We start from the raw sequence: 26,980 nt of genomic DNA on the forward strand, positions 1-26,980 counted from the left end.
CGCCAGCTCTGAACGTGGTGGTTGAGTGTGGCCCGTCAGAGATACGTGGGCTTGTTTTCTGCAAGGATGCTCTCAAGGGATACTGGGATCCTGTATCCTTTCAATAAATTGAGGTGTCTGTTTAATTAATCACGGGTTGAATAATTCCCTTGAGTTCTTCGGGTCAGAGACTTTTAGGAGTATCTCGAAGGTACAGTGACTGGTATCTGGTTCCTGTCAGAAAGTCGTAAGTTGGGCTTCTTGATGCCCCTTTCCAAGTTTGCCAGCCCAGAAGGCATCACTGTGGCTCACAGAGCTGACCGTTACTAACCAGGGTAGAGCAGAATTACCTAGCTGTGCTCTCTTTAGTATGCAAACTTTGTGAATTTGAACATCAAGTCAGTTTATATTCTCATAGGTAATGACTCTGGGGGTTTTTTTAAATATTTTTCTCTTCCCAATCCGGTCAGCTTTCACAGGAACATGGCACTTTCAGTCAGTGTTTCCTGTTTAAGGCATTAGACCCAGAAACTTGACACACAGTTCTGAAATCCGATGTATTCTTCCTTCATGGCTCTAACTGCTCTGTGCATCAGTCAGCTTCTTTCTGTAAAACAGAAATAGTACCACCTCTCCACTTGTCTTTTTTCATTTGTGTAGACTCTAAAATGTCTGGGAGAGGAAACGGCCTGTAGGACTGCAGTATTGCTTGCTGGTAATATCTTGGCTGCGTGACATGGGTGATGAGTGCCACACTCCTCCTTACAGATGAATTATTTGGACTTGATACGTTCTGTTCATGGTGATCTATACGGTGGTCTACCAGGTACATAGAAAATGAATGTCACTGTCGGAGGAACCATTTCAGAGAGTTCTGACAAATGGAACTATTGGGCACTGCAGCCACAGCAAGTGGTTTGGTACTACGGATGTGAGCACCTGGTGTAAAAGGTTGGTCCTGTTGACTTCAAGGCAAAATTCCCCCTGACCTCAGTAAAGCTGGTATTTTACCCTGAAACTTAATTATAAGTTAGCTGAGCAGCGAATCAAAACACCATGGTAAAATTACTCTGCACAAGATGCGGAAATAAATGCCCTTCTCTATGTAGAGGAAACTAATTGAGCTGAATAAAAATACATGGCTGGGTCCTGCTTATTTTATGCATGACTCGGTGTTCTTTCCATCTGCGAGTCAAGAGGCTTCCTGTTAGTGCACGCTGAGGTGAGCTGGCTTTAGAAGGATGCTGGCACTGGGAACGGAATCCTGCCGTACGGAAAGATGGGTGAATGGGTGTTCAGGAATACTTCCGAGCACAGCTGTCAGCTCGGGGGCTGACACGTCCGCAGGGCTGGTAACTCCTCAGACAGTTGCTTTGTCGCCATGAGCCTCCGTTCAGGGTCGCTCGGTGTTGGCTGGGCTGTGGGGTGGTTGTTCTGCAGACACTGGTGTGCGGTGTGAGCACATCGGCTTCCTCCCAGCCTTCCACGTCTACCAGGCAAAGCTGACGTTGTGTGTCAGGTGTAGCAAAACCTTATTCCAGTAGTGACGCAGTTTTGCACCCATCTGAATCCAATGGGATTTAGCCCCGTGACTGAAACCAAGTATGGGGAGCGGCTGGGGGAACTGGGGGGGTTCAGTCTGGAGAAGAGGAGGCTGAGGGGAGACCTCCTGGCCCTCGGCAACTCCCTGCCAGGAGGGGGCAGAGAGGGGGGATGAGTCTCTGGAGCCAAGGCCCCAGCGCCAGGCCCCGAGGGAATGGCCTCAAGCTGCCCAGGGCAGGGTCAGGCTGGCTCTGAGGAAGGATTTCTGTGCAGAAGGGGCTGTTGGGCGTTGGAATGGGCTGCCCAGGGCAGGGGTGAGTCCCCGGGATCCCTGGAGGGGTTGAAGAGTCGGGCTGAGCCAGCGCTGAGGGATCTGGGGGAGTTGGGAACGGTCAGGGGGAGGGTCATGGGTGGGCTGGAGGAGCTGCAAGGGATTTGCCAACCCAGATGATTCTGGGATTCTGTGATATTCATCAGTCTTCACGATGGCACTTAGTGCAGTTATATTCTTGAGGCATTTAATTTTTGCCTTTAAACTGTTTAAAAATATGAAACTAATCCTTACCAATACTGGAATTTTTCAACGCCGTAAACTGTTCTAGTAAGGGTGCAGAGGGGACTGTGCATCTAGGTCACACACAACCAGTGCCAGTTTTGTGCTGGAATGCCCCAGAGTGCTGTGCCAGAGCCTGTCCCAGGCACGAGCTGGGCTTGACTCCCTCCCTGCCTCTGCGCGAGGCTGTCGGGGCATCTCCCGTCCCGCTGGTTGTGTGTGCGTGGCGGTAGTTACAGACACACAAGCCGGGTGCCTTTGGCTGTGTGGAGCCGGGGGCAGAGCCGCTGGCAGCAGCTCCCGACGAGGTTTCCCCGGTGCTGCTGTAGGACTGGGAACACTGGGGAGTGTGCTCTGTGGAAGGTGTATGCCTGCCCACTGGGCATACGCAGAGAAATACGTAACAAAGGCAAGCGCTCCTGAAGGAGCTGTGGTTTCAGTCTGCAGTTAGTGCTTCGGTCCATGGTTTGCTCAGCGGTGGTTCGGTGGGGAGGTGGTGGTCAGTGCGTGATCCGCGCGAGGGCAAGAAACAGGATTTCGGGGGAATTCTATACAAATCTTTTCAAGTAGCTTCTCTCACACCGACCTCTGTGCACAAAATCTGCAGAAACCCCAAGCTGGCCATCAAATAAGCACTTTCTACATCCTGGAAAACAAAAGGCGTCAAACAAAGGTTGGACCTGTGATGTCACCACCAGCAGCACGGCTTTGTTTCACCTGGCTTTTCAGTTCCAAAGCTGCATGCTCAAAAAAAAAAATTTTCTTTTTTTTTAAAAATGTTGAAAGCCACTTTTCTGTTGCTCTGCATGCCTTTTTTCCTTCTGCTTCGCAGCCTCCACACCTGCTGTTCTGACTACTAAAAATTGTCCTTTCTTTTGTCCTACAAGTATTTCTGCCACGAGGAGAGGACAAAAGATTCACTAGCGGTTTTCTTGGTCCTGCTGCCTTATAACTTTTAAAATGAAGTTCTTGTTAACAATTTGGTGTTCTCGGGGCTCCACAATTTGGGGTTTTTTTAGTTAGAATGGCTGTGAGCTGGGACGGTTGCGGTAGCACAGGCACGTACTGCTCTTAAAACCAGGTTTTTAATGCATTCTTTAAGCGTGGAGCAGTGAAAACCAGCATTTTCTGCGGCACTGAGAGGCTGGCGTGTTTAACAGGAAGGAGGCAAAAGAACAGGTGAAAGGAAGTTACTCCCATCTCCTACCATACGGTTTTTCTCTACAACATTTGTTGGTTCACGGCTCCCACACAGTTTCCTTTTTCCTTAGCTGGTACAGTGACAGCTCCTTATCCTGTTCCAGTCTGCTTTAAGAACAGCCTTTGTTTGTGATGTTACTGAGAAACCTTTCAGTATGTGAAACATTCGAATATCCCATTGCAGATGTTTTTAGGAGGAAGGCCAGTTCTTTCTTAAGTTTACTCCGATGGGGTTTTTTTTCATCATTATATTTAATGAGATGGTGAGCAAGATTTGACCAGAATTTTTCCTGGAATCCAGAGAGTTGTTTGCCTCATCAGAGGAACACTGATGGCTAGTTTCAGATTTCAGCAGTGAAGAAGTCTTGCCCTTTGAAAAAATTCAACCCAGAAACACCATCACCACCACACACACCGACACGGTAGATTAAGTGCAAAATTTTGCCAGTTCACCCCCGGTGACTACCTGGGACATTTTATTTCTTCTAAGCCTTGTTGGTGCCAGCCCTAAGGGCGTAGCAGCGCTGCTCTGTGGTATGAAGACGGCCGAGCTGGTGCTGGATGAACCAACTCAAGTGCTGGAAGGAACCTCCGTGCCTTGGCGGGGCAGACGAGCCTGCCCCGGGTCTGCCGGAGGCCAGCCGCTGGGCTTGCCGTTCCCAGGCGGCACTGGCCTGCCCTGCCTGCTGGGATGTTTTCCTTAGGAAAGTTGGAATAATACTGCCAAAATACTTGTAACACAGATCCGTCTATGTCAGATAAGCTGCACGTTGTGTTGGCATAGTAAAATGATCCTCACGAGGAAGGGGAAAAAAAAAAAAAAGTATTTTTGCTAGTTTAACCACAACTGGCAGCTTCTCCCAGTGCTGTTAGATACATCAGGGCTTGCACCCTTTCCTGACTTCACTAACCGGGCCAGCAAAATCAGCTGGTTTTTCCCTTTGCAATGTGTCCTGGTTTTAAAAATGTGTTAAATAACATAGTGACATTTTTGAGCAGGAACACAAGTTATCACTTCAATATTTGCTGGCAAGAAAACCATGTCAGAGCCTTGCAGAAAGCACTAGCTCTGGTGCTGTAAGATGGGGCATGCCTAAGGTAGTAACTTCGCAAGGCTTGATGCCTAGAGGTTGGCCAGAGTGCACACCCGTGCAGGGGCTTGGCATGTTTAATTAGGGTGTAAAGGAACGGAGTAGTAATTCATGTTCGTAAAAGGAAACATCCTTTCTAAAGTTGATGAAAGAGGAAAAAAATATTCATGAGAAATCCTTTCAATTTGACATGTTTAAATTGACGTGTTTAAATTAATCCTTTTTTTTTTTCTGAGTCCACTAACTTTTGTTTAACTTTACTGATCGTATTTTTTCACTTTTGAGCAAAATATGTTTTGAAACTGTTCTACAGACTGAGAGTGACGGGAGGTTAGAAACCAATCTGTTTAGATCCAGATAATGATTAATGATGTTCAGGAACGTGAGAATGAAATGAAATTTGGATGTCAACAGACTTTTCACAGGAAGGTTTATTTTTCAGAAGAGGCCATTTTGAAAGGAAAATACATCGAGTGTTCCCGTAGAGACTAGTAGTAGTTCTTAATTTCTGTATATATATGGCTGACAACTTGTTGGTGAAACCAAGAATTTACTCACACGTTTTCCACTGGAAAAATTCTCGATATATTGCTTTTTCTGTCAAATGGATAACAAAAATACACCCAGCCACGTTTACTGCCATGTTTGTAGGTACACACATTCTTAGGGTTTGGAGCTGTGCTGTAATCTAGAGATGAGCAATATTCATCTACTAGATTTGGGAGATTTTTAACACATGCCTGTTTATAAAACCTCTAATCTTACCTTCATAATGTCTTTTATTTCTCAAAAACATCTTTAAAATTACATGCACAAACTGTTTCCAACAAACAAGTAGACATGGAAAGTGTAATATATTAAATTAGAGGACATTTGTTCTAGTTCTGTCCTGAAAGTAGCTCAAAAACACAAGCTTAAGTTTCCCTAAAGAAGAGCTTTCCATTTCTTAGAAGCTGAAATAACTTGATTAACAGTAGAGGTTTGTAATCACTTTAAAGCAAATCCTGTCCTGCTCTCAAGCTCTCTTAGAAAATTATTACAAAACTCTGTGTGTTGCCTTATCGTTCCTGCCTCATGGGAGACCAAAAGCATTCAATATTTTTGAGTCAGAATTCAGTTGTTTCAGATTCCTTTGTTCCGTGAATAGACCAGACTTGATAGTTTCATTTTACTAGATTTATTTATTAATTCATATTAATAAGCACTCCTTTCAGCTCACACAGCTGGCTGATCGCAGAAGCTGGTTGCACAGAATCCCTCGGCCGCCTTGTTTGACTCGATAATCCAGGTAGACATCGGAACTGAGTTTAGTTCGCTAAAAATAAGAATTCTGGATGACTACGACAAATCTTTGTCAGCTGCCTACACTCATGCTGATAGAGTACATGGAAATGAGAATATTTCGGTCTCTTACCCAAACTAGGTGGTGTTGAGAGTATTAGGAAAGGTCGTAGCTCTTCGCTGCGGAAGGAATTTTGCTTATGAGAAGTGAGAAAGTTGCCACTAACTTGTAGCTGAAGCTAGTTATCAGTGTCAGTAAATCATCACAACTGCAGCTGTTATTTTTACATAGCTGACTCTCTCCGCAGAGTAATTTAGGTATTTTTCCCCAAAATGAGATCTAATGTGTACGGCAGAAGGCCAGTTGCAGGACAATCTAAAATTTTCTGATCTTCATCAGCCACAAATCCAGGAAATCAAATATTTATCCTACCAAATGCAAATACGTAATGAATCGCACCAAGAAATTGATTAGCTAAAGCTTGTTTGCACTGCAGCTACATTATAGTAAAATCTTTAGTTTTGGTACAAAGATGGTGAGGAATTTTGCTGTCAATAAAGATTTTGTGCTATCTTAGGGAAGTTTCTCACCAGTTAAATTTTGTGATTAAAAGGTCTGAACGTGCCACTGATTCTCTAAAATTAATCCTCTCGGACTAAAGGAATCCTTTGACTTCTGTATCAAATGCTGCAGCGCGTTGCGCTGCGTCGTCAGGGTAGGAACTGCTAGAAATCCATTTCCAACTTGCATGGATACGTGTCTCGGGACGTAGGTGTAGGACAGGTCGCAACGGCTGACTAGATCTGTTGGTGAAAAGGGAAAGGGGTAGCAGAGGCAGGGGATGAGTGAGCAGCTCTGACAGTTGGCAGCGGTAGCGTGTTCAGGTTTCTTGGCCTTGTTCTATTAATAACAGCTCTAGACTGCTTAAGTTCACAACATGGTCTCCAGGCTGTACTTAACTGCTTCATTTTTTTTAGGACTCATGCGTGTTGTCTCTTCATAACTGCTTGGAAAATAGCCGTGGATGATAATAAAGATGGGGAGGTGAAATAAGACCAAGTCGTTCATATTTTCACTTTTAAAATTTATAAAATAATTGGGAAGAATTTCATGACCAAGTTAGTGTGGTCTAAATTTGCTTGTCTTGAGCAACACTAAAACCCCGACTGCAGCACTTTATCTGCAGTTGTGTAGAGACTCACACGTGCTTAACTTCAGCTGTCTTTAGGGAAGAGACACGGGGTATTGGTAATGCTGCACTGCCATCCGAAAGGCTTTCTACCAGCGGTTCCTTCCCATAGGTTGTTTCAGTCATTTCGACAACTGTCAACTGAAAACTAATATCTGTTTTTCATAAACATTTTCTTGAGGTTACTGCAGTGTGAAACCACATGTTTTCTTAATAGTCAGGTTTTCTTTCAGGCCAGTTGCGTTGCTGCCTTTGTAATAAGACTGTAATTTCATTGTAATAGCATCCATGAACTCATTCTAGATGCATTTTAAGCCTGTTTTAACGTGAGAAATGAACAGAGCTGGACTAGAAGTTAGGTTTGGATCACAGCCTTCTCTTTTCCATCTAATTTTAAACAGCTCTGTCATCCACTGCGATGCCTTCAGCCGCCTTATTCATCCCCTTAGTGCTGCCACAACACAACTCGTGTTGTCCTCGGAGGAGCAAATCGGTGGAGAGGAGACCGTTTCCCTGCTGGTGATCCTCCTTGTCCCAACAGTGTAGGAAGGGCAGCAGAGCTATCGTGTGTCTGAGGGTAGTGAAGGGGTTTTCCAGGAGGAGACTTAAGAGGTTACGGAGATCAGAGCATTTAATCGTAAGTGTGAAAGATGACCGTGTCCCGGGAGAAGAGGAAGAAGTGGAGGGAGGCCCCTCACTGACTGCTGCGGTGGCAGAGCTTCCCCAGGCCGGGTCAGGGTGGCTGATGGCAGGAGGGTCCGCTGGTGTGGACGGGGAGGAGCCCTCCTCAGTTCCGTCGCACGCGGCGGGGCGTTTTTACCTGCACGGTTCTGTTTGCTGTAGATGTACTTATCCTGGAGAACAACGATATACCTGTGATTAACTGTGGGAATTAGCAGGAAGCTCTGTGCTCCTCTGCGCTTTGTAACGCTGTTGCTTTGTTTACCTTGGAAGAGCTGGCAGTTCTCGGGGGATTTGTTGGGACCTTCTGGGCACTAAGAAAATACAAACAACTGAAACCGAAATGACACTGAAGTTACATGTGTGACCTTGGCGTCAAGTGTAGAGCCATTTCTAAGAGGCGGTATATATGTTTTTTGAAGGAAAGGCTGTAAGAAGTAGAAGTTGTTGGCCTAAGAAAAGGCTGAATGAAGATAGGAGTGAAGTGCTTCTTGCATGTATTAATGAAGGGCTGATGCAAAGAGAGGTGTAACCAGTTTCTCCAGCTCCACTGGGATTAGAGTGGTCTTGAATCAAAGGGAAGGAGCTGCTAGTTAGACATAGGAGAACCTTTCTAGCCATGACGTTAGAGAAACAATGGGAGGGAATTGCCTGAGAAGGCTGGAAGACCCTTCTGGGGGTCGAGATTCTGTGAACTTCTGCTGAGAATGGCTTAGATGTTCTTAATCCTCAACGTGGATTCAGATGGATTTCTCCATGGAGAAAGAAGGATTAAATGATGTGTTGAATCGCCGTCCTTTTCTGTATTCTATACAGAGATAATTTATGAGGGACTGTTGATGCATTTAATAAATTCCCTTGCTAGGTCCTTTTGTTCTTTCTAATAACCAAAAAATGCAAAATACGCAATGTTTTTCAAACATCTCTTCTAAACATAGCTTTTCCTTCAAAACAAGGGGAAAAAATTATTTCTACATAAAAATCTTGCCACATGAAATTGTTATTTCTCTTGGCAACTTTTCTTTCCAGTGATTCACTGATTCCCTTCAAGAAAAGACAACTAGATAAAACTCTAAGGATAACCAAAGCAATGTGCGTAGCAGCAGGGTAAGAGCTGAAATGTCAGGGCATGTAAGGAAAAAGGAAAATCTGGCGTAACGACCCGATACAGAGATCTGGTCTCTGCACCTGAAGCCTGCGGTGGGGAGGGAGGTTAAAGGCAAACGAGTTCAGTTTCTGTAGTGGTGGTGGGATCAGAAGTTACGGTGCAGCAGCGGGCTCTTCGTCCGCAGAAACAAGCAGCCAGCACCTGCCGGGTCTCCTGGTAACGTCCCGTCCCCGTGGTGGGAACAGCACAGCACCTTCCCTTTGGATGTGGCTCTCCTTGATAGTTTCAGAGCAGATACTCCGAACGTCATCCTGATTCTGTGAAAAGATAGCAAAGCAACTTAAAAAACCATCAGTAAGGACCATTTCTTCCCTTTCCTAGTAGACACGTTGGAACACAGAGTGAAAAAAAAGCTTCAGCGTGTGATTCCTCCCCTGTTCCTTTGGCGTGCTTTACGATGTAGCTGCAGAGATCCTTGGGATTGCCAGCGGAGGGGAGGAGGGGGTGTGAGGCCAGGAACCTCCAAGGGTGTGGGAAAGGATGGGCATTCTCCTTCCCTCCACAGTCACACAAATAAGCTTAAAATGGTGCATTAAAAATTAAAATCGGTGCATTAGATCACCCTTTTAATTGCTGATTTACAGAACTAGAAGGAAAACCTAATCTGTAACCTCCAGGCCCTCAAATTTTATTTAAAAAAAAGAAACTACAACTGAACCTAACTTTCCTCTTTACTTCAAATGTAATTTTTTTAAAGTGCCCTGTCAGTCTTGACTAATAATTATAATAAAGAACTATTCAGCTAGATCACTGGCAATGACCACGTTTCTATCACCTGGCACTAGGAAATACTTTGTGCGATGTAGGCACTTTCTTCTAGCGTGCTGCTGGTTCTCCTGCCCATCTCTGTCACCTGGCTGATCCACCTCTATAGCTCAGAGACATCCCCGTGATACTGCACTAAGCGTGGCTGCTTTACTCAGAGAGCAGCATGTTAAAAAAAAAAAAAAAAAAGGTAAACTCTTCCACCAGGCCGAGCAGTAAATGTCAGTTGTATGTGTCCTCCCCAGCACGAGCATGCTCAGCTTAATGTCGCGGGAGCAGGAGTTACAAAGCCGGAGCGTTTCCCTGCCACCAGAGGTACGTCTCCAGGCCCCGTGTCACTCCCCTGGCCTTGGACGTGCGCCTTCCGTGCTCCAGGCCCTTGCTCTGATCCCCCCAGCTGGCGCTCAGTACAGCCCAGGCATCACAAGGCTGGGATTAAAATGCCAGTCTCGCTGTTGGCGGTTCTGTCGGATGTAATGGAATAAACCTTCCCCTCCCCGAAGAGCCTCGGGATTTCTACGGACAGGACTGATAAAGCAACGATCAGTGAGCTCTGTGTACTCAATTACTAGCAAGACTCTACAAAAAACTTGCCACTTCCTTCCAGTCTGGGTTAGTCTTCCGTAACTGATATGTTGGGTTTGGTTTTTTTTTTCCCCATCATTCTCACTGCCTGGTCAGATTGCATGCTACTAAGTGAGGTATTTTACAGAAATCTCCCACATTATTACTGTCTTTAAGCTACCTTCATCAACAACGACGCTAAGATAAATTGAATTTATCATAAGCCCACAGTGATATGCATTATATTACTCTCCTTAATTATTTACTAATTGGATTCTCTATTAACCATTCCATTAACTTTCTCTAGATCCACATCACACTCACAAGCTTGTAATTATCTCATTCACCTCTCGAAATGCCCTTAGGCTTCCTCAGGGCCTCTAGAGCTGCCGTAGTTTCCCAGCACACTGAAGAAAGGATGCGTGTGTCCCCCAGCCAGCCCTGCTCACATAGCTGGGGACAAATTACAGGGAATTGCGAATATCGAATTACAGACCTTAGCATCAACTCATTAACGTCATCCTAAATTATTCTTGATACGGAGCTATTTAATAGTCTCGGCTGTACCAAACATCTGTCTCTTCCCAGATACACACGGAAGTGCTCACTGATCTCTTTTTAACAGTTACTAAAGCCACGAGTTCCCTCGGGTAACGAATCGCTATCAGAATTGCTGCAGCTTTGGTTAACTCAGGAAAAAAAAAATAAAAAATCTTACTCCGTTTATTCCTATCCATATTGGCAGTAGCTTGTTCTCTGTATCTGTTTTTCTTGATTAAACTCCTACGTTCTTAACCTCTGGCTTATATTCAGTATCCTGTTCTTAGGCAATTCTAACTTTAAGTCTGTTCGGTGTTTTAATACAGTAATCCTTCTGAAAAAAAGGTGGCGCCTTTTTCAAACAGGTGTGATGCTTAGAGAAATATTCTTAATTAGCGTTCATGGTTCGCTTCATTTTTTGGTTTTTTTCCTCACCACGTTATGGTTTCTGATTGTTTTCCCCTTGGAAGAACTGACGCTTTTTAAAGCTACACATACAGTGGGTTGGGTGTTAATCATGCTTGCAGATTCCAGTATAACCTGTCATGATGCCGTGTACTAAAGTTACACTGATTTTTAGGTTTGTGGTCTGTTGTTTTTCGTATGCTAAGATGACTTCTTAGAGAATCTGCTTGTGCCAGACACTACATTTTTTGTTCGTGAGACATCTTTTGTCTCTGAACGCTCTGTGGGTAACACTGTGTCTCCGCTCCTGTGCCTACATGTTACTCAGAATTTAGTTATTCGTGGTAAGGTTTTCACCCGCTCCCCTTCTTTTTTACATGCAGGTGCAATTATCTTGGGATTTATTTTAATTTGATTCAGTAGATCGTAGCAGACACATATTAATAAACCATATTGATATGCTGATTTCATAAGTGCTTGGCATCATGTTGCTGCCCGAAAAAAAAGTGTAATTTTTTTACATAAATTGCCATTTTCCTTTCTTTTTTCCAAGTTGCTCCTTTATTATTTTTTTACAACCCAAGAATTAGAGTCACCCCACCAGCTCTCGGTAGCACCACCTAGGCTTTCTGGTTGATAGCCCAAGCTCCCAGTGGTGCTGTACAGACCAATAAATTACCTCTTCATTATTCTCTGGTGGCCACATGGGTTCAGGATGCCGAAGGCTTTATCCGGGCAGCGTCAGGCAGCAGCAGCAGTGACGAGAGGGTGGGGTACCAGGCGTTCCGACTGATGTTGGTGACGATGCTTGTGTTGGGACAGAGCCTCTGCAGTGCAGAACGTGCCGCTGGTGATGCTGGATCAAGGTGGGCAGAAGATGTGTTTGGGCTCAGCCAGCTGTGGGGCTGTTCCGCAAAGAACTAGGATAGCCTTTCTGTGCTGACTGCCAGCCAAACTGCATCACATCTCACCCGCATTTCTAGGAAAACAAGAAACAATAATCCCATAAAGTGCTCCGATTCTAATGAAAAGACATTTTTTTGAGATATTTCCAACCATCTCAGTTGCTCGACCCACTTTCTGAGCGACTGCACCCTCTAATGGGGTAAAACAGATTGACTTTCAAAGCAGCCAATTTATTTTTATATTGTTTATATCCTTCTAGTCCTTACAGGCATAACGCAACAGTCCATTCTTGTGACAGTACAACAAGCACAGTTTTGCTGAATGTAGATTACAGGGGAGGTGTGAATATCCAGTCAAGACTTTATGTGATTCATCTCTACTCTGGGTTAATGAGAAGTGTGTAAATAGCTGTATACATTCATGGTGAGGCGAGAGAGACATGTTAACAAAAACATAGAAAGGACAGAAAAACGTTGTGGGGTTTTTTTTTGTTTGTTTTGGTTTTTTTCCTTATTGTGCGGAGCCATCTCATTTCACCAAAGCTTTGTGGGGAAGTAGAAGTTTGAACAATGAAAACGAGATGAAACAGACACTTAACCATGACACTGCATCTTGTCAAACAGGTAATTCTCTAATGGACCAATGAAAGCCGACGATGACAAGTTGTGGTCAACAGTCCTTGAATGTGCTGATGGTTCTACTGTCATTACTCTTGTCAGCAGGTAACTTTTATACTTTGAATTTATCTTTCACCGATGTGTACCACGGGGGAAAAAATAGTTGCAATTTTAATACCGGGTTCCGACAGAACAAACCAGATCAAATGAATTGTTACTTGAGTAATAAATAAATAAAGCTTCTTTTATTTAAGAACCGGAAGCTGGAATTTGAAACGTAATTGAAAATTTAGTTGAAGAAGGAAAAGGGGATGGGACACTGGCGTGGTATAGCAGGCTAAACATTTAAAAGAAACAAAGCTGCTGTTTTGATATGGGAAATTTTCAGCTCCTCTAAAAGTAAAAAACAAACTCTACGCTGCCGTGCAATCCAACCATTTTGATAAATAATCATCTGTTGGAAGCAGAGCAGGTCAGGTTCCAGTCGTGAGTTTTTATATGTGCACACAAGAGGGTGTAAGCATGGGAAAGGTTGGCTTTGGAACTTCGGCTGGGTTTGAGGTGAACACGTGTTAGATACAGATTAATTCCTCTCGTGTGTGTGTGTGTGTGTGTGTGTGTATAAGGAAAATGTGTGATGGCATGGCACACCAATATGAGGTTATTTTCCTGAACCTAAAGAACTGGCTGGACCAGGGAGTGGTTCCAGGGATTTTTCTCCTGACGCTTGCTAGAGCTGCCCTAGATGTTAGCTACTAGCCCACAGAAAGGATTTGGGCAGAAACCTGTCAGCTGCCAGACTGAGAATTACTGGAATGATTATGATGCGCTGTGAGCTGTGATTACTACCTGCATTTGTTCTCCAGGAGTTATGACATTAAGGTTTTCTGTAATTATGAATGAATATTCTAAAAAATAATTAAAATGGTTCTTAGTCCGAATAGATTTGATCCTATGAATTTTTAATTTCCAGTACAGCCTCTTTTATCCTCCATTCTTGCAGCACTTCTTAATCCAAACAGATACTTGTTTTCCATCACTGTTCCTTATTCCCCTGCACTACCTCACATGCCTAACCACCATACTTACAACTTTACCAGGCGTTACATATCTTAAAGTATCCTCGTGCTCCAGTGAGAGTTTTTACTACTCTGTCTGCATAATGCCTAAACCACTCAGTGTTAGATCCTCATCAATTAGTTCCAATGTGCGTTTTGTTGCCCGCGGTCTCACTGCTTGTTTGCAAGTGTTCAAGTTGATTCTCGCTAACGATCCTCCATTATTTAGCATAACTGACACAGTCCTGTTGCTAGCAGTGTTGTCACGTTACCAACTAGACTACTTCTCTGCCTAATGATCAAGTCCTGTTTTCCGTTGGAGCCCTTGCACCGCTGTCCCTGGGTCCGGCGCTGTAACGTAACCACCTTCCTCCAGGTCACAGAATCAGCCGCAGGGGTTGTAGCAGCTGCTTGCTTGTTTTCCATGTTCAAGTCATTTCAGAAACGCGTTTCCCTGGCGCGTGAATGAAACCAGTTATTGAAGAAGTCTTCAGTGAACGTGTCGCAGCGATCAAACATCACAAAGCTCGTCCCGTTGCTCCAGTCCCTTCTGTTGGGTTTTGTTAAGTTTTCACACCTTTGCCACTCTTTGTAGGGGACTTCTACTAGACATCTCCCAAGATCCCACTTATCCAGCCGTTGTCCTCAAGGGGATGTAGACACCTGTGTTCCCGCTGAATGGGACACGGGTTACACCGCGTGTGCAGATCGTGGTCGGCCGCTGCTGTACATACACACTTGTTCCCTCAAACCCAGACTGAAAGCGGGTGTTCTGGCAGTTCTCTCTCTTAAAAGAAAGGTGCTACCTCTGAAGTAGAATGTTTATATTTGAAGCTAATCACATATAACTTTTACTTCTTACAGAATTTATCTATTACCACCACAACCTATTGTCTTTGTAAACGTGTGCTTTATCTTCTCGCTGCTCCTTGGCTAGCCGTATTTTATCATCTGACATCCACTGTTAGCGTGTAGAGTACAGGCTTAATCTGAAATCATCACAAGCCTTTCATGCCAGCCTAACTCTGCTCCTTGGGGAATTTTACTGCTGACATCTGTAGGAGTGGGTTTAGGTCATTGCTAACTCTCAAACATTTTACAGGATGAAATTTATTATTTATTATTTTGCAGCCAGCCTGAATGTAATTTTTTTGGTCCAAAACAGGTCAACTTCCAGAAGGGAAAACTACTGGCTTCATGCAGTGAGAATGGCAGAGGAAAAAAAGGCTGCTACTCCCACTGGAATAATACAAACATTGTTTTTAAACTGAACTGAAATGAAAATCTAATGGCCAGGCTCCTTTTTTGTTCCCTAGATTTACAGAATTCTGCCTGTAAAACCAGGCTTTACTTCCCAAGGCTTTGAGATACTGAGATTCGGAATCTTGGTACCAAATTTCTAAAATCTGTATGCGTGGTTGAAAACTGCACTTCAACAGCTGGCAGTGTCCCCGTGCTTGGCTCTGGGGGCAGAACGAAGGTGAGGGCACAAGTGACAGAACCGATCCCAGAGCGGCTGTTCTGGGGTCTTCATTGGGCCAGACCAGGAGACAAGCAGCCACGGTGGCAGTGCAGCAGAGGTGGCATGTACCAAGGTCCTGGCTCGGCGGAGGATGAAGTTGGGCAGCTTTAGCTGTGGGGGTAGGAAGGAGATGCAGTTGCCTGACGTGGGCAGAGGCAGCGCTGGGCAGAAAGGCTCCGGGTCGGAGTTGGTAGGCTGTGGCTCCATTTAAAAAAAAGGATGAAAGTGGATTGAGAATGCTGAAACCTGAGAGTGATTTTCTTTCAGTGCAGCTTTAGGGTTTGTGAACACTCACTGGTCACAGAAGGAATGTGCAGGAAAAGGAGGAGCAGCCCGCAGCCATGCAGGACCTCCCCTTCTGACCGCTGGCTCGTAGGTTTGCTCTGCAGTCATGCCGATGCTTTCATTTAAGGGACTGAAATACATTTATAAAATCAAGAGATGACATCAAGGCTTATATTAACGAGCAAAACCTGACAGATTATTTGCACCTGATAGTATTTTTACTTTGAAGTAGGAAATGGACGTCCATATAACAAAATCCTCAGAGGACCTCCACCGGTTGGCCCTGTCCTAAGTAAAATGCGTACGTGTGAATATTCCTCTGGATCCATATGGAGAGCTTCTAAGGACCAGCCGTTCTGAGAGCCTTGGGGCTTTAAAAATTTAGTAGCTAAATAAAAAATTTAATCAGCATTACACAGATCTCTAACTGTGAACAGATATGGAAGTAGCCGTTCAATGTACACTGGCTGTTTACTTTTTAACGTGGATAAGTCTTAAGATGAGCTTAAACCAGTCATGTGAAGCGTGACGGACTGTTCTCTTCTCGAAATCAGTAGGAACAGAGATGGGAGCATCTGTGTCACTTACCTGTGCAGTGATACTTTTCAGAAATAGTACGAGAATTTGCACAGGCGACTCCACTTCAGAAACAGCTGCCATCTTTGCAGCGGAAAACTTAAGAGCCTTTCAGATACGTTGCTTTTATCTGAAGTATTTCTGTAGAAATAAGGCTCTTTGATCCTCAGGATTTAACCAAAGTTATTTTCAGGAAAAGTGCTTTAAAAAATAATTATACTTTGTTAGATCTCTGATTCTCAGAGGAGCAAAGGCAGCAAGTAAGATTACAGAGATTAAATTGATACCGCTGTGTACTAGCTCTGGCTGGGATGGGGTTTGTTTTCTCCACATCAGCCCATGTGCTCCTCTCCCCGAGGCTGGTGACCAGAAGAGCGTTGGGGACACACCAGTATTTTAACTGTTCCTGAACAGCCCAGACACAGGGTCCAGGCTGCTCCTGTTTCTCATTGTGCGCCGCAGCGAGGAGGTTGGGGTGGGCAGGAGCCTGGTAGGGGGCTCAGCTGGCCCAGGTGACCCAGAGTGGCCAAAGCGACACTCCAGTCCAGTCCAAAGGTAACAGCATGCTCAGCAATAAAACGGGGGTGGGAGTTGATCCAAAAGTTGCTCAGGATCTGGCTGGGCATCAGTCTGCCGGTAGTGAGCAATTGCTTTAGCATCACTTGTGGCTCCAGGTTTGTTGTTGTTGTTGTTGTTGTTGGGGTGGGTTTTTTTTTTCTTAAACGGTCTTCATCTTGACCCATGAATTTTCTCACTTTGCCCTTCTGATTCTCTCGCCCATCCCACTGGGAGGGGGAGTGAGCAAGCAGCTGTGTGGTGCTTAGCTGCCTACCAGGGTTAACCCACCACGTACCAACTACCGAATTGAGCCTGCAGCTCCAGCACCATGTTTTGCTCTTATTTGTGCATTTATGTTAATCACTGACACACATTTTACTATTTAAGGATTTGCTTAGGACTACATTTTGTTACAGACATCACTCCTCCTCTGACTTGATGTTATCTTCGTTCTCTCTTCCTTCTGTAGTCAGCCTTTCCCCAGAGAAGCCTGGCATTTGTTTTCCTTGTAAAACAGGCAAAGGTCTTATCTAGGGGTGGGGGGACACTTTCACATGTGCCGTTAAGTAAACCACTCTGCAGTGATGAGCAGGCTAAACTTCGGTGGGTCCCGTAGCCCTCTGGTGCACTCTCACAATGCACTGTCTCTCAGGGCACCGAATAATTTCAGAAGCATGGGCGTTTCTTTATGAAACATAAAGAACTAGTTTTAGTTCTTGTATCATGCGCTAGATGTAGGTGCAAGCCAGGAATAACCTTACAGGGCTGCTGTTCGGTTGTGGTAGCTTAACACGGGTGTAATTCACCCAAGTTGTAGTAATAACAAAGGAAAAATGGCATTTTTCCTATGTTGTTTTTCCAAGAAATTACATTATTTGCAAAGCTAGTTCTAGCCATGAATATCTTCCATTAAAATGTCCTAAACTTGAAACCATCATCTGTACTGGAGGCATCAAAAATTACTGACAGGTAGGTAGTTGTAATAATGTAACTTTTAAAAGGAAAAATAATAAATCTTTAGCCATAAAAGGCCTTATACCTGCACTTGGAAAAAAATGATGATTCTGTTGATAACGTATGATAAACAAAATCTGTGTTGCACTCTGAGGCTTTGCAGGTAGCAAAGAAAATTTTTATTTTCTTTGGAACAGCTGGTGAAGGGCAGATATTCCAAGGAAGGAGGAGAATGTCAAGGTAGCTGAAAAGTGAGAACTGTTAAACTGATCAGGTCAGATTAGTTATACCTTCTCCACGGCTGTAACCCAAGTAGGACATACATTAAAACATCTAATTCTGCTGTGAAATGTTTAGGTTCAATGAAAGTTGTCCTTCATCTGGAGAGGGAGAACACTGGACAAGGCGGGGAGAAAAAACCCAAACAAATATTCAGGACATAATCAACCCCTAAAGGAGAAGAATGGAAATGCATTTTGCTTACTGGAGAGTTTATTGCAGAGCTTTTTCAATATAGCACATCTGCATCTTCCTATGAAGCACCCGAAGCTGGCCGTTTATCAGGGGAGGATTCGATACTCAGCTCTTCTGCTGAATATGTAAATAAAAATACTGTGGATAAACATCACTCTTGAAAGTGCAGTGCTGCACTGTGAAGGCTACCCCTTCACTTGCATTTATTCTGTCAATAAGATAAGGCTGACTTTCTGTTTGTTGACATTGGACGTGGACTCACCCCTTTTCCTAGCCGTGATGGCTCACAGGGTGAGACATGTAACACCCCCCTGCAAGCTGGTGTCAAACACTTACAGAACCCTCAGGGACCTTTGTGGGTGCCTGCCCACGTGCATCTCGTGCCATTTGAGTCCCCTCCGATCATCCACGTGTGCGCCAGAGCTACAGGAGACCTCCATCTCCCCCAGTGGAAGCTGGAGACCAGGCAGAACAGCCTGGGGAGACCTTAGGTGGCACTGGAGACCGGTACTGAAGTGACGGAATCATGCTCCTGCTCTTGTTGGAACTCAAACACTTAGTTAAAAGTTCAATTCAGCTTGTGAGTTCCTGCCATGCCCCGTGCCTTCCATTATTTTCTAGATTTAACCTTTTCCAAAACCAGATGATACGTAGGTGGTGGCACAGAGTGCAGCCTCGGCAAGTTTCCCCTTGGTGGAGAAGTGGGAGGAGTGGCTGATGGGCCGCGGCTCTGTGCCGCTACCCGGAGGGACCGGGGCAGCCTGGAGAAAGGGGCTGACAGGATGTCAACTCCCCGTTTCTCGGGATGACAACTCAGAATCACCGATTCCCAGGTCAGGATTCAGGTGAAACGACACCAGGCATCCTTCAACTCGCAAAACTCCATTTGTATTTTCTCCCAACAGATATTGGGTGACGCTTTGTCCGGCAGCCTCGCAACCTCCACAACAAGCAGTAAACTTCATAACATGCACCAACGAGTGTTACAACATCCACTGACCGGTGGCAGATCTTTTGCCCAAACAAGACTTGGCAAATCTTAAACGTGTCCCAGCAAACCTTGCCCTATACGCAGGGTTGCAGGGATAGAGAACGAGAGGAGAAAGAGAAAGAGTGAGAAAGACAAAAAATAAAGATCTCATCAGTGCTGGTCCCGTCATTGGTCCAGCCAGCCCAGGGGTCTGGTTCCAGAGGGACGCAGCCACCCGGGCTTTGACTCCTGCCTTATTATAATTCTTTGCCCCTCCTCTGGGCGGGCACTTGGACTCATTAGGCTAATTAAACATCATGCACAATCTGTGCTTCTGGAATTCTCCTTGCTTTTGGTTCACGCACAGTTTGTACCTTCAGATTCTTCTAGAAATTAATTGGGGGACCTCGGGGTCGTTGGGGAGTTACTGCCCCCTCCCTGCAGGTGTGACCACTGTCTGACCTCTCCTGTTGGTGTAGGCGTCATGAAAACGGCTTCTCTCATGGTGCTTTACGGAGCCGCTCAGGATGGGGAAGTTCAGCCCCAGGAACGTGTGCTCCCACCTCCTGGGACCCCTCCTCTCGCCGCATCTCCCTGCCCCGACCTGCACAGCCCCGGCCTTTCCACAGAAACCGTTTCCTCACCAAAGTTCTTTATTGAGCGTTTGAGACATTAAGTCGAGTTTCATTGGACTGTCACTCAGGACTGGGCTTCCCAGTACGAGAGAGATGGGAGCTACTGGGGAGAGTCCAGCAAAGGGCCATGGAATGATGAGTGGGAGTGGAGCACCTCTCACGTGAGGAAAGGCCGAGAGAGCTAGGGCTGGTCGGTCAAAGGAGGAGAAGGCTCAGGGGCATCTTATCAATGTGTATAAATACCCGAAGAGGGGATATAAAGAAGACTGAGCCAGGCTCTTTCAGGTGATGCCCTGTGACAGGACCAGAGACAATGGCCATGAAGTGAAAGAGAAAAGGTTCTCTCTGAACGTCAAGAAACACTTTTTCATTGTGAGGGTGACTGAGCCCTGCCAGAGGCTGCCCAGGGACGTCGCGGAGTCTCTGTCCGTGGAGACCTTCAGAAGCTGCTTACGCGTGGTCCTGGGCAGCGGCCTCTGCTGGAGCAGAGGGCTCGGTCCATGTGACTCCAGAGGTCCCTTCCGACCACAGCCACTGATTTTTTTCAAAACTGAATCAATCCTGGAACGCTTTCCTTATTGCTGTGTTAATTAAGGGGGGACAGATGCACGTTCGTGCCATTACACACTTTGTAGATTTTATGACAGAATTTGAACATGCAGATTTGTTGCAAGAGTTACAGAGGTTTTGAAACCCAAAGACTAAAGAAAGACAATTTCTTTACTGATTATAGCATCCTCAGGTTTGGAACACACAGCTTTCCCAGGCAGGGCAGGAACAGATATGTAATTAGTTTTCTCAGTATCTCTCTTCCTTTAGAAATAGCATTCTTCTAGCACTTTCAGTTCCTGACTGGTTTAATCTACGAAAGGATTTTCTCTTTTGTTAAAGTAGTGATGACAGTTGTGTGTATGTGTGCATGCCTCTGTGTGTGTGTGGATATATATAAAGTGGTTTAGAGTGGTTTTCCTTCGCTCCGAGGGCGGTACATGGTACCTTGTTTTCTCTTCAGTTCAGTACTCTGCTTTTTGTTCCAGGCTCCCTCTGTACACACAAAGAAAGAAGTAATCTCCACTGTCACAACCCTTAAAATGTGAATCGACCTACAGAAAGAGAGAGGTTATTGACATTAATCTATTTTATGAAATTGAGAAACAAAACTGTTTAGGAATAGGCTTTTTTGAGAAACATAGAAAGAAATGAGGGTTGGCTGGGCAAGTGCACGGATGCACTTACAGGTCAGGAGGGACTGTGTGCAGAGTTAAAGCTAAATCCATACAAATCATTATCTGTAACCTCCTGTACCGGTAAAACTGGTACTAAAATCATACACCAAGTCACAAGGGTTAATTCTGGCAGTTCAAACATCCTTTATTAATGGATGTAACCTCGTGGAGCGCAGCTACCCACAGCATGGCTCTGCCTCTGTTCTCTAATCGGAGTACAAACGTCTCCCTGCTAAGAATGTTCAGAGTCTTGACTTCTCCATTTCACTTTCCTCAGAGCGTAGGGCCTTTGGGGGTGGGGAGGGGTGTCTCTACGGTACGTGTGATCTTAAATGATGCCCCAAGGCCGCCCATAACACAAACTGTAAATCAGCTGCAGCGTTGGCAGCGTGCGGACCCAAATCTTGTCTCTTACTGACCAAGCGGGAGGTCGCGTGGGGTTGCTCGCGACCGTGCTGGGAGGGCTCTGTCTCCTGCCCCTCTGCTTGGGGAGGCTTCCAGGTGGTTGGAGAGCTTCCAGCACAGAGCTGTTGGCAACCAGTGGGCTCAGAGCGTGGTCAGAGAGCTTGTGTCTGCCCGCAAAGAGGGAGCCACCGTGTCTGTCACCACGCGCACTCGCAACAGTCGGCCTCAGGTCTGCTTTCACAGAATATATATGGAGAGATGGTGGTTGGGGTTTTTTTAACCCCAGGAAAAGTGCTGGTGAAATCCGTGGGACATATTCCCGTAAAAAAATGCCCTCAGCGCTGCAATAAACACTTTACATGAGAATTTAATAAAGGGGAAATGTAAGAACTCCCAGCAATAGCTGTATTTCTCTCAGTTCTGTCTGTGTGCAGATTCAGAGTTGTTCAGATCCGTTTCAGTGTCTTGCAATTACTATTTCTGGCAGAATAATTCTTATCAAAGAATGACCTTTACAGTAGAGAAGACATTTTCTGTCAAGAACGGTGACTGTAAATCAAGGGCCATCAAACTTTTAGGGCAGTTTTTACACAGACTTTTTGTTTTTATGAAACCATCCCAGGAGAATCAAACGTGGACATTGTTGGGTGTTTATAGATATCCGTATATTTAGAACAGCAGTATGGAAATGTTTCCCTAAGTATTTGTATGCTTTTTGGCATGGAGGGCATTTCTTTCATAATAGAAATAATAGTAATCAGAAGCATAGTAACAATAATAGTCCAAATACAACGAGAGGCCAAATGCTGTAATCTTTTCGTGCTAAATGTTATGATGTTGAAAGTTCTGAAATATTCATGTTTTTCAGAAACCAAACAATTGTTTAAGCCTAACCAATGAAAAATTGTAGTTCGGAACACAGAGATAACACAAATGACTCACAAAGTCAATATTGTTCTTTGTTTTACAGTGTTGTCTGCACATTTTCGGGTCTGCGAGCCATATACGGACTACAAAGGTCGCTACCACTTTGGTTTTCACTGCCCCCGTCTTTCTGACAATAAATCTTACATCTTCTGCTGTCACCATAACAACACCGTATTTAAATACTGCTGCAATGAGACAGAATTTCAGACTGTTATGCAGATGAACTTAACAGGGAATGCAGATGGATATATGCATAAGTAAGTAAATGAGTTCTAAAGTACTCTTCACCAAACTGTTCCTGCTCTAATAACATAGTCTGAGGTGTACTTAATGATGGAAGCAATTAGAATAATTGCACATGCAGAAAAACATTACTAAAAGGTTTTTGCTGTTACGGAACTCTTAAGAGAACTGATGGTTTATCTTTGCTGTGACATGGGCTATAAAGATTGCCAGGAGAGCCGGTAAAGCCACGTAGAATGGTAACAAATATAAGGTTACACAGAAAAGTTAGAAAAGTCTCTCCCGGGACCCCAGTCTGATCCAAACTCTGTTTAAATGGGTGTCACTCAAACTCCAAAGCTGTCCCTAAAGGCAGAGAGGGAGGGAGGTGACGTTTTCCGTATCAGCCCAGACGCTCTGTTCTGAATCTCTGATGTTTCGGCTGTCAATCTCTTGTAATCACTGACCTTGGGGAACAGAAGATATTTTTCTCAGATACCAAAACCGTGTGGTCTCCTTGCGTGTTACCTGAGACACTTCCATGTGCTGCTGCGGCCCATCCTCTAAGGAAAGGTCAAGTCACTTTTTTTGGTGAAGAACCAGTCAGCAGCCGGTAGATCCCTGTTACTGATCACGGGTGCACGATGACAAAATCTCCGCTTGTGGCCCGTCTCCTGTGTAGGATTTGACGTTCTGGCCACACTAACCAGCTGTGGTGTCTCCTGGTGCGGAGCACGACTGATGGAAGCCCCCAAAGTCAAACTCTGCTCTGTCTGCCTTCCCCTGCCGTTTTGTTCTGGTACCCAGCCCCTCCAGGGCAGGGAAGGGGCACATTAAAACCAGCTGGAATTGGCAGTCTGTTGATTTTTTTTGTTGACAACAGGGGTTTTAGTGTTTTCTTCTGCACTGCAGAAGTGGGCGCGTGTCCTTCATTCCCGTGGAAGCCGGTGCAGGGCGGCCAGACCCGTGTGGGTCTGAGGTGGCTGCGTGCGGCTGCGCCCAGCAGCAGCCAGCTCGTGGGGTCGGCATCCGCCTCCTCCTTAACAACCCCTCCGTGGATGGCTCTGCCTGGACGACTTTGACCTTGTTGGAGAAGTGGCGTGCTCTAACTTCGCAGGTGTTAAGTGAAAATCACCTCCTGTGTCCTCTGTAGTGTAAAAAGATGAAAACAGGCTCCACCCATGGAGGAAACCTTTACATTAATGTGGGTTTGTGCTGTCTTGTTACTTGTAGCTGTGTCCTTGAGGTGAGATGTCCTCACCTTGACCTTTTAGTGCATCTGGGATCGTCCTGAGAGCGTGTCAGAGAAGGGAGACACTTCAGATCTGACATTCCCACGCAAAACCTTCCCTTTTCTCTGCCCTTTGCACAGTCCGGGCGATCTGGAAACTGGTGGCACCCTCACCCGGGGCTGCCTGGCTCTGCCAGCGAACGTGCCTCAGGGCAGGCTGGTGGAGTTTGCAGCCCAGTATGCCCGGTGCCCCGTGCCGGGCCTGCTCCCCATGCTGGCTCTGCTCCCCCTTTGTGCCGCGGGTGCCCTGGGACCCGCCTGAGGGGGTCGGGGCACTCGCCACAGAGGGGCTCTGTGTGTGGGCACAGACGGAGCCAGGAACTGCTTCACGCTCAGAGGAATGGCAAGAGAGCCTCAGGAATGGGCTAGTGTGGCTCTTACCCCCAGACTGCCCCTGTCCTTCGTGCTGCGCACCGCAGAGTCACTTTCTTTCTCTCCTTACTGCTCTGTAAACCCTGCACCACGGTGCTGGGCAAGCCGGTGCCTGACGGGCAGCTCCCTCATGGAGTGGGGGTCACTCACCACTTGCAGCTCAGCCAAGTAGAAAGCCAGTTCCTCAGGCTTTTTCCAGTGTCTCGGCAGCTGCTCCGTGTAGCCCTGGCCAGAGGTGACGGAGGTAAGGCCCTTCTGTTCTTCCTTCTACCGAGGACCTGAAGTGGCCAGGGCACTCAGCCGCTTCCCAGAGGAACAGGGACGGTCTGACGGCAGAACACGCCCCGGGATGTAGAACATTCCCCTGCCTCCTGCGCCCCATGTTTGTGTGCCGACACCCCCGTGGAACTCCACGACAGGGCTGCGCATGTTACAGAGTGTGTGGGAGCGGGTCCTCGGCAGGAAAAAGGTCATTCGGCATTCTGTGAACTACAATATTTATTTTAATGAAAATAGTGTATTAAACTAGTTTTCATTTAGCAATCTTTTTTTTTTTTTTTTTTAAGTCACCTCATTCAGTTGTGATGGAGGAAGATCCACTTCTGTGGTCTTTGTAAGGTTCATGGTTGAGAGCTACCTGCGGAATATTTACCATTCGTGTCTTCAGAATTTCCTGTGGACTTCAGCTACGTGCTGATCTTCCGCAAACACAGTAAAAAGCTTCTGGAAACGTACCTTAGAGAAGTGCAGGAGTAGAGCCGGTGTTGCGTTTTGGGAACCTCCCTAAAGATCACTTCTGATAAATCAGTCAGGGAAAACGAGGAGACGCCGACTTGCTGCGTGGTGACATGGTGAGACTGACGGAGGGAGAGAGATCTCCTCACCCTGAGCTCGCTGAGGCTGGTAGAAAACTTCCGGATCATTTTAGTGTGCTGTGGAGAGGCAGAAAGAAGGGAAGCCTAGATGCCTACATTTAAAAGATTGTGAAACGCCTCTTACTTAACACACCCTGACTTTATTTAACATATGATTTCACTTTATTTGGCTTCTAATACATCCAGGGTTCACCTTACAGTAACAAAGTTGGGCCTTTGTTTAGATCTAATTTCACACACCACTGAAAAAAAATGTGATGAAACCTGTTTTACTGTGGCTGAGGAAAATGATTTAGGGTATGGGAATAGCAACGAACTGAAAAAACAGGATTATAGTTGTTAGGGAAGAGTGATTCAATATTATTATTTGGTTTATTTCAATATTATTATTTGGTTTATTTTTCCCCTTAGCCATTCTTGTGATCATCAAAACAAATTTCTTAGTTTATAATACAGTTGAGGGAAAAATTACTGAAGTGACTTCTTTGCCATGACACGGCTGAAAAAACACCATTTGTCTTCTACAGTCACACGGTAACAACTACAGCCAGGTTTATTTACATTCTGCCCATGACTATAACAAAAAATTTCTGGTTTTATAAATGCAGAATGCCGAGCTGTTGTATCTTTGCAATCACGCAGACTAATCAGTCCATAATATTTTTGACTGGGAGCAATTAATTTAGTATTAAATGTAGAAATAACAGATGATGTCTAACAGACGAGAGAAGTTCTGCCATCCAAAGTATTTTTCCATAAAATTTTGTCTAATAAATTGTTTTAGCTTTTCTTAATATTCACTTGAATCTAGTATTCATGCTCTCTCAGATGTTTTATGAGCCATGTTTTGGTGGATTATCAGCAGCACTGCTACTCCAGGGGTCCTCAGTCTGATCCTGGACAGTGCTGAGGCCGTCTGTAGCGCACCCATGGTTTTCCTTCTCTCTCACGGCAGTTTTTCAGGGGGAATGGCTTCTGCACACCCCGCTACAGCATTACACTGAAGGCAGTGTGAAGATGGAAGAGCATTAAATTTCTCCGTGTACATCATGTACCCTGCAGAGCTGGCATTTGCTTAAATATCTCCCAGAAAGTCATCTTTAGAAGAAAGAAAAATTAAAAAAAAAAAAAAAAAAAGATTGCTAAATGAAAACTAGTTTAATACACTATTTTCATTAAAATAAATATTGTAGTTCACAGAATGCCGAATGACCTTTTTCCTGCCGAGGACCCGCTCCCACACACTCTGTAACATGCGCAGCCCTGTCGTGGAGTTCCACGGGGGTGTCGGCACACAAACATGGGGCGCAGGAGGCAGGGGAATGTTCTACATCCCGGGGCGTGTTCTGCCGTCAGACCGTCCCTGTTCCTCTGGGAAGCGGCTGAGTGCCCTGGCCACTTCAGGTCCTCGGTAGAAGGAAGAACAGAAGGGCCTTACCTCCGTCACCTCTGGCCAGGGCTACACGGAGCAGCTGCCGAGACACTGGAAAAAGCCTGAGGAACTGGCTTTCTACTTGGCTGAGCTGCAAGTGGTGAGTGACCCCCACTCCATGAGGGAGCTGCCCGTCAGGCACCGGCTTGCCCAGCACCGTGGTGCAGGGTTTACAGAGCAGTAAGGAGAGAAAGAAAGTGACTCTGCGGTGCGCAGCACGAAGGACAGGGGCAGTCTGGGGGTAAGAGCCACACTAGCCCATTCCTGAGGCTCTCTTGCCATTCCTCTGAGCGTGAAGCAGTTCCTGGCTCCGTCTGTGCCCACACACAGAGCCCCTCTGTGGCGAGTGCCCCGACCCCCTCAGGCGGGTCCCAGGGCACCCGCGGCACAAAGGGGGAGCAGAGCCAGCATGGGGAGCAGGCCCGGCACGGGGCACCGGGCATACTGGGCTGCAAACTCCACCAGCCTGCCCTGAGGCACGTTCGCTGGCAGAGCCAGGCAGCCCCGGGTGAGGGTGCCACCAGTTTCCAGATCGCCCGGACTGTGCAAAGGGCAGAGAAAAGGGAAGGTTTTGCGTGGGAATGTCAGATCTGAAGTGTCTCCCTTCTCTGACACGCTCTCAGGACGATCCCAGATGCACTAAAAGGTCAAGGTGAGGACATCTCACCTCAAGGACACAGCTACAAGTAACAAGACAGCACAAACCCACATTAATG

General features: G+C 45.8%; 1 protein-coding gene across 6 annotated transcripts in view; it reads left to right on the forward strand.

The window, feature by feature from the left end:
• Positions 1 to 26,980, forward strand: part of SHISAL1 (shisa like 1) — a 123,840-nt gene that overhangs the window by 69,141 nt on the left and 27,719 nt on the right. For 5 of the 6 annotated variants that reach the window (XM_026867732.1, XM_026867733.1, XM_026867735.1 and 2 more), the window contains exons 3-4: positions 12,489 to 12,587; positions 22,116 to 22,329. In XM_026867732.1, coding sequence (XP_026723533.1) covers positions 12,521 to 12,587; positions 22,116 to 22,329 — 281 coding nt within the window. In that variant the 5' untranslated portion in view covers positions 12,489 to 12,520. Of the gene's footprint in view, positions 1 to 7,007; positions 7,018 to 12,488; positions 12,588 to 22,115; positions 22,330 to 26,980 lie in introns of those variants that run through there. The other variant, XM_026867734.1, reaches the window with a different exon arrangement.

The sequence above is a fragment of the Athene cunicularia genome, assembly GCF_003259725.1.
Source record: "Athene cunicularia isolate RWA chromosome 1 unlocalized genomic scaffold, athCun1 chr1_part2, whole genome shotgun sequence".
NCBI lineage: Eukaryota > Metazoa > Chordata > Aves > Strigiformes > Strigidae > Athene > Athene cunicularia.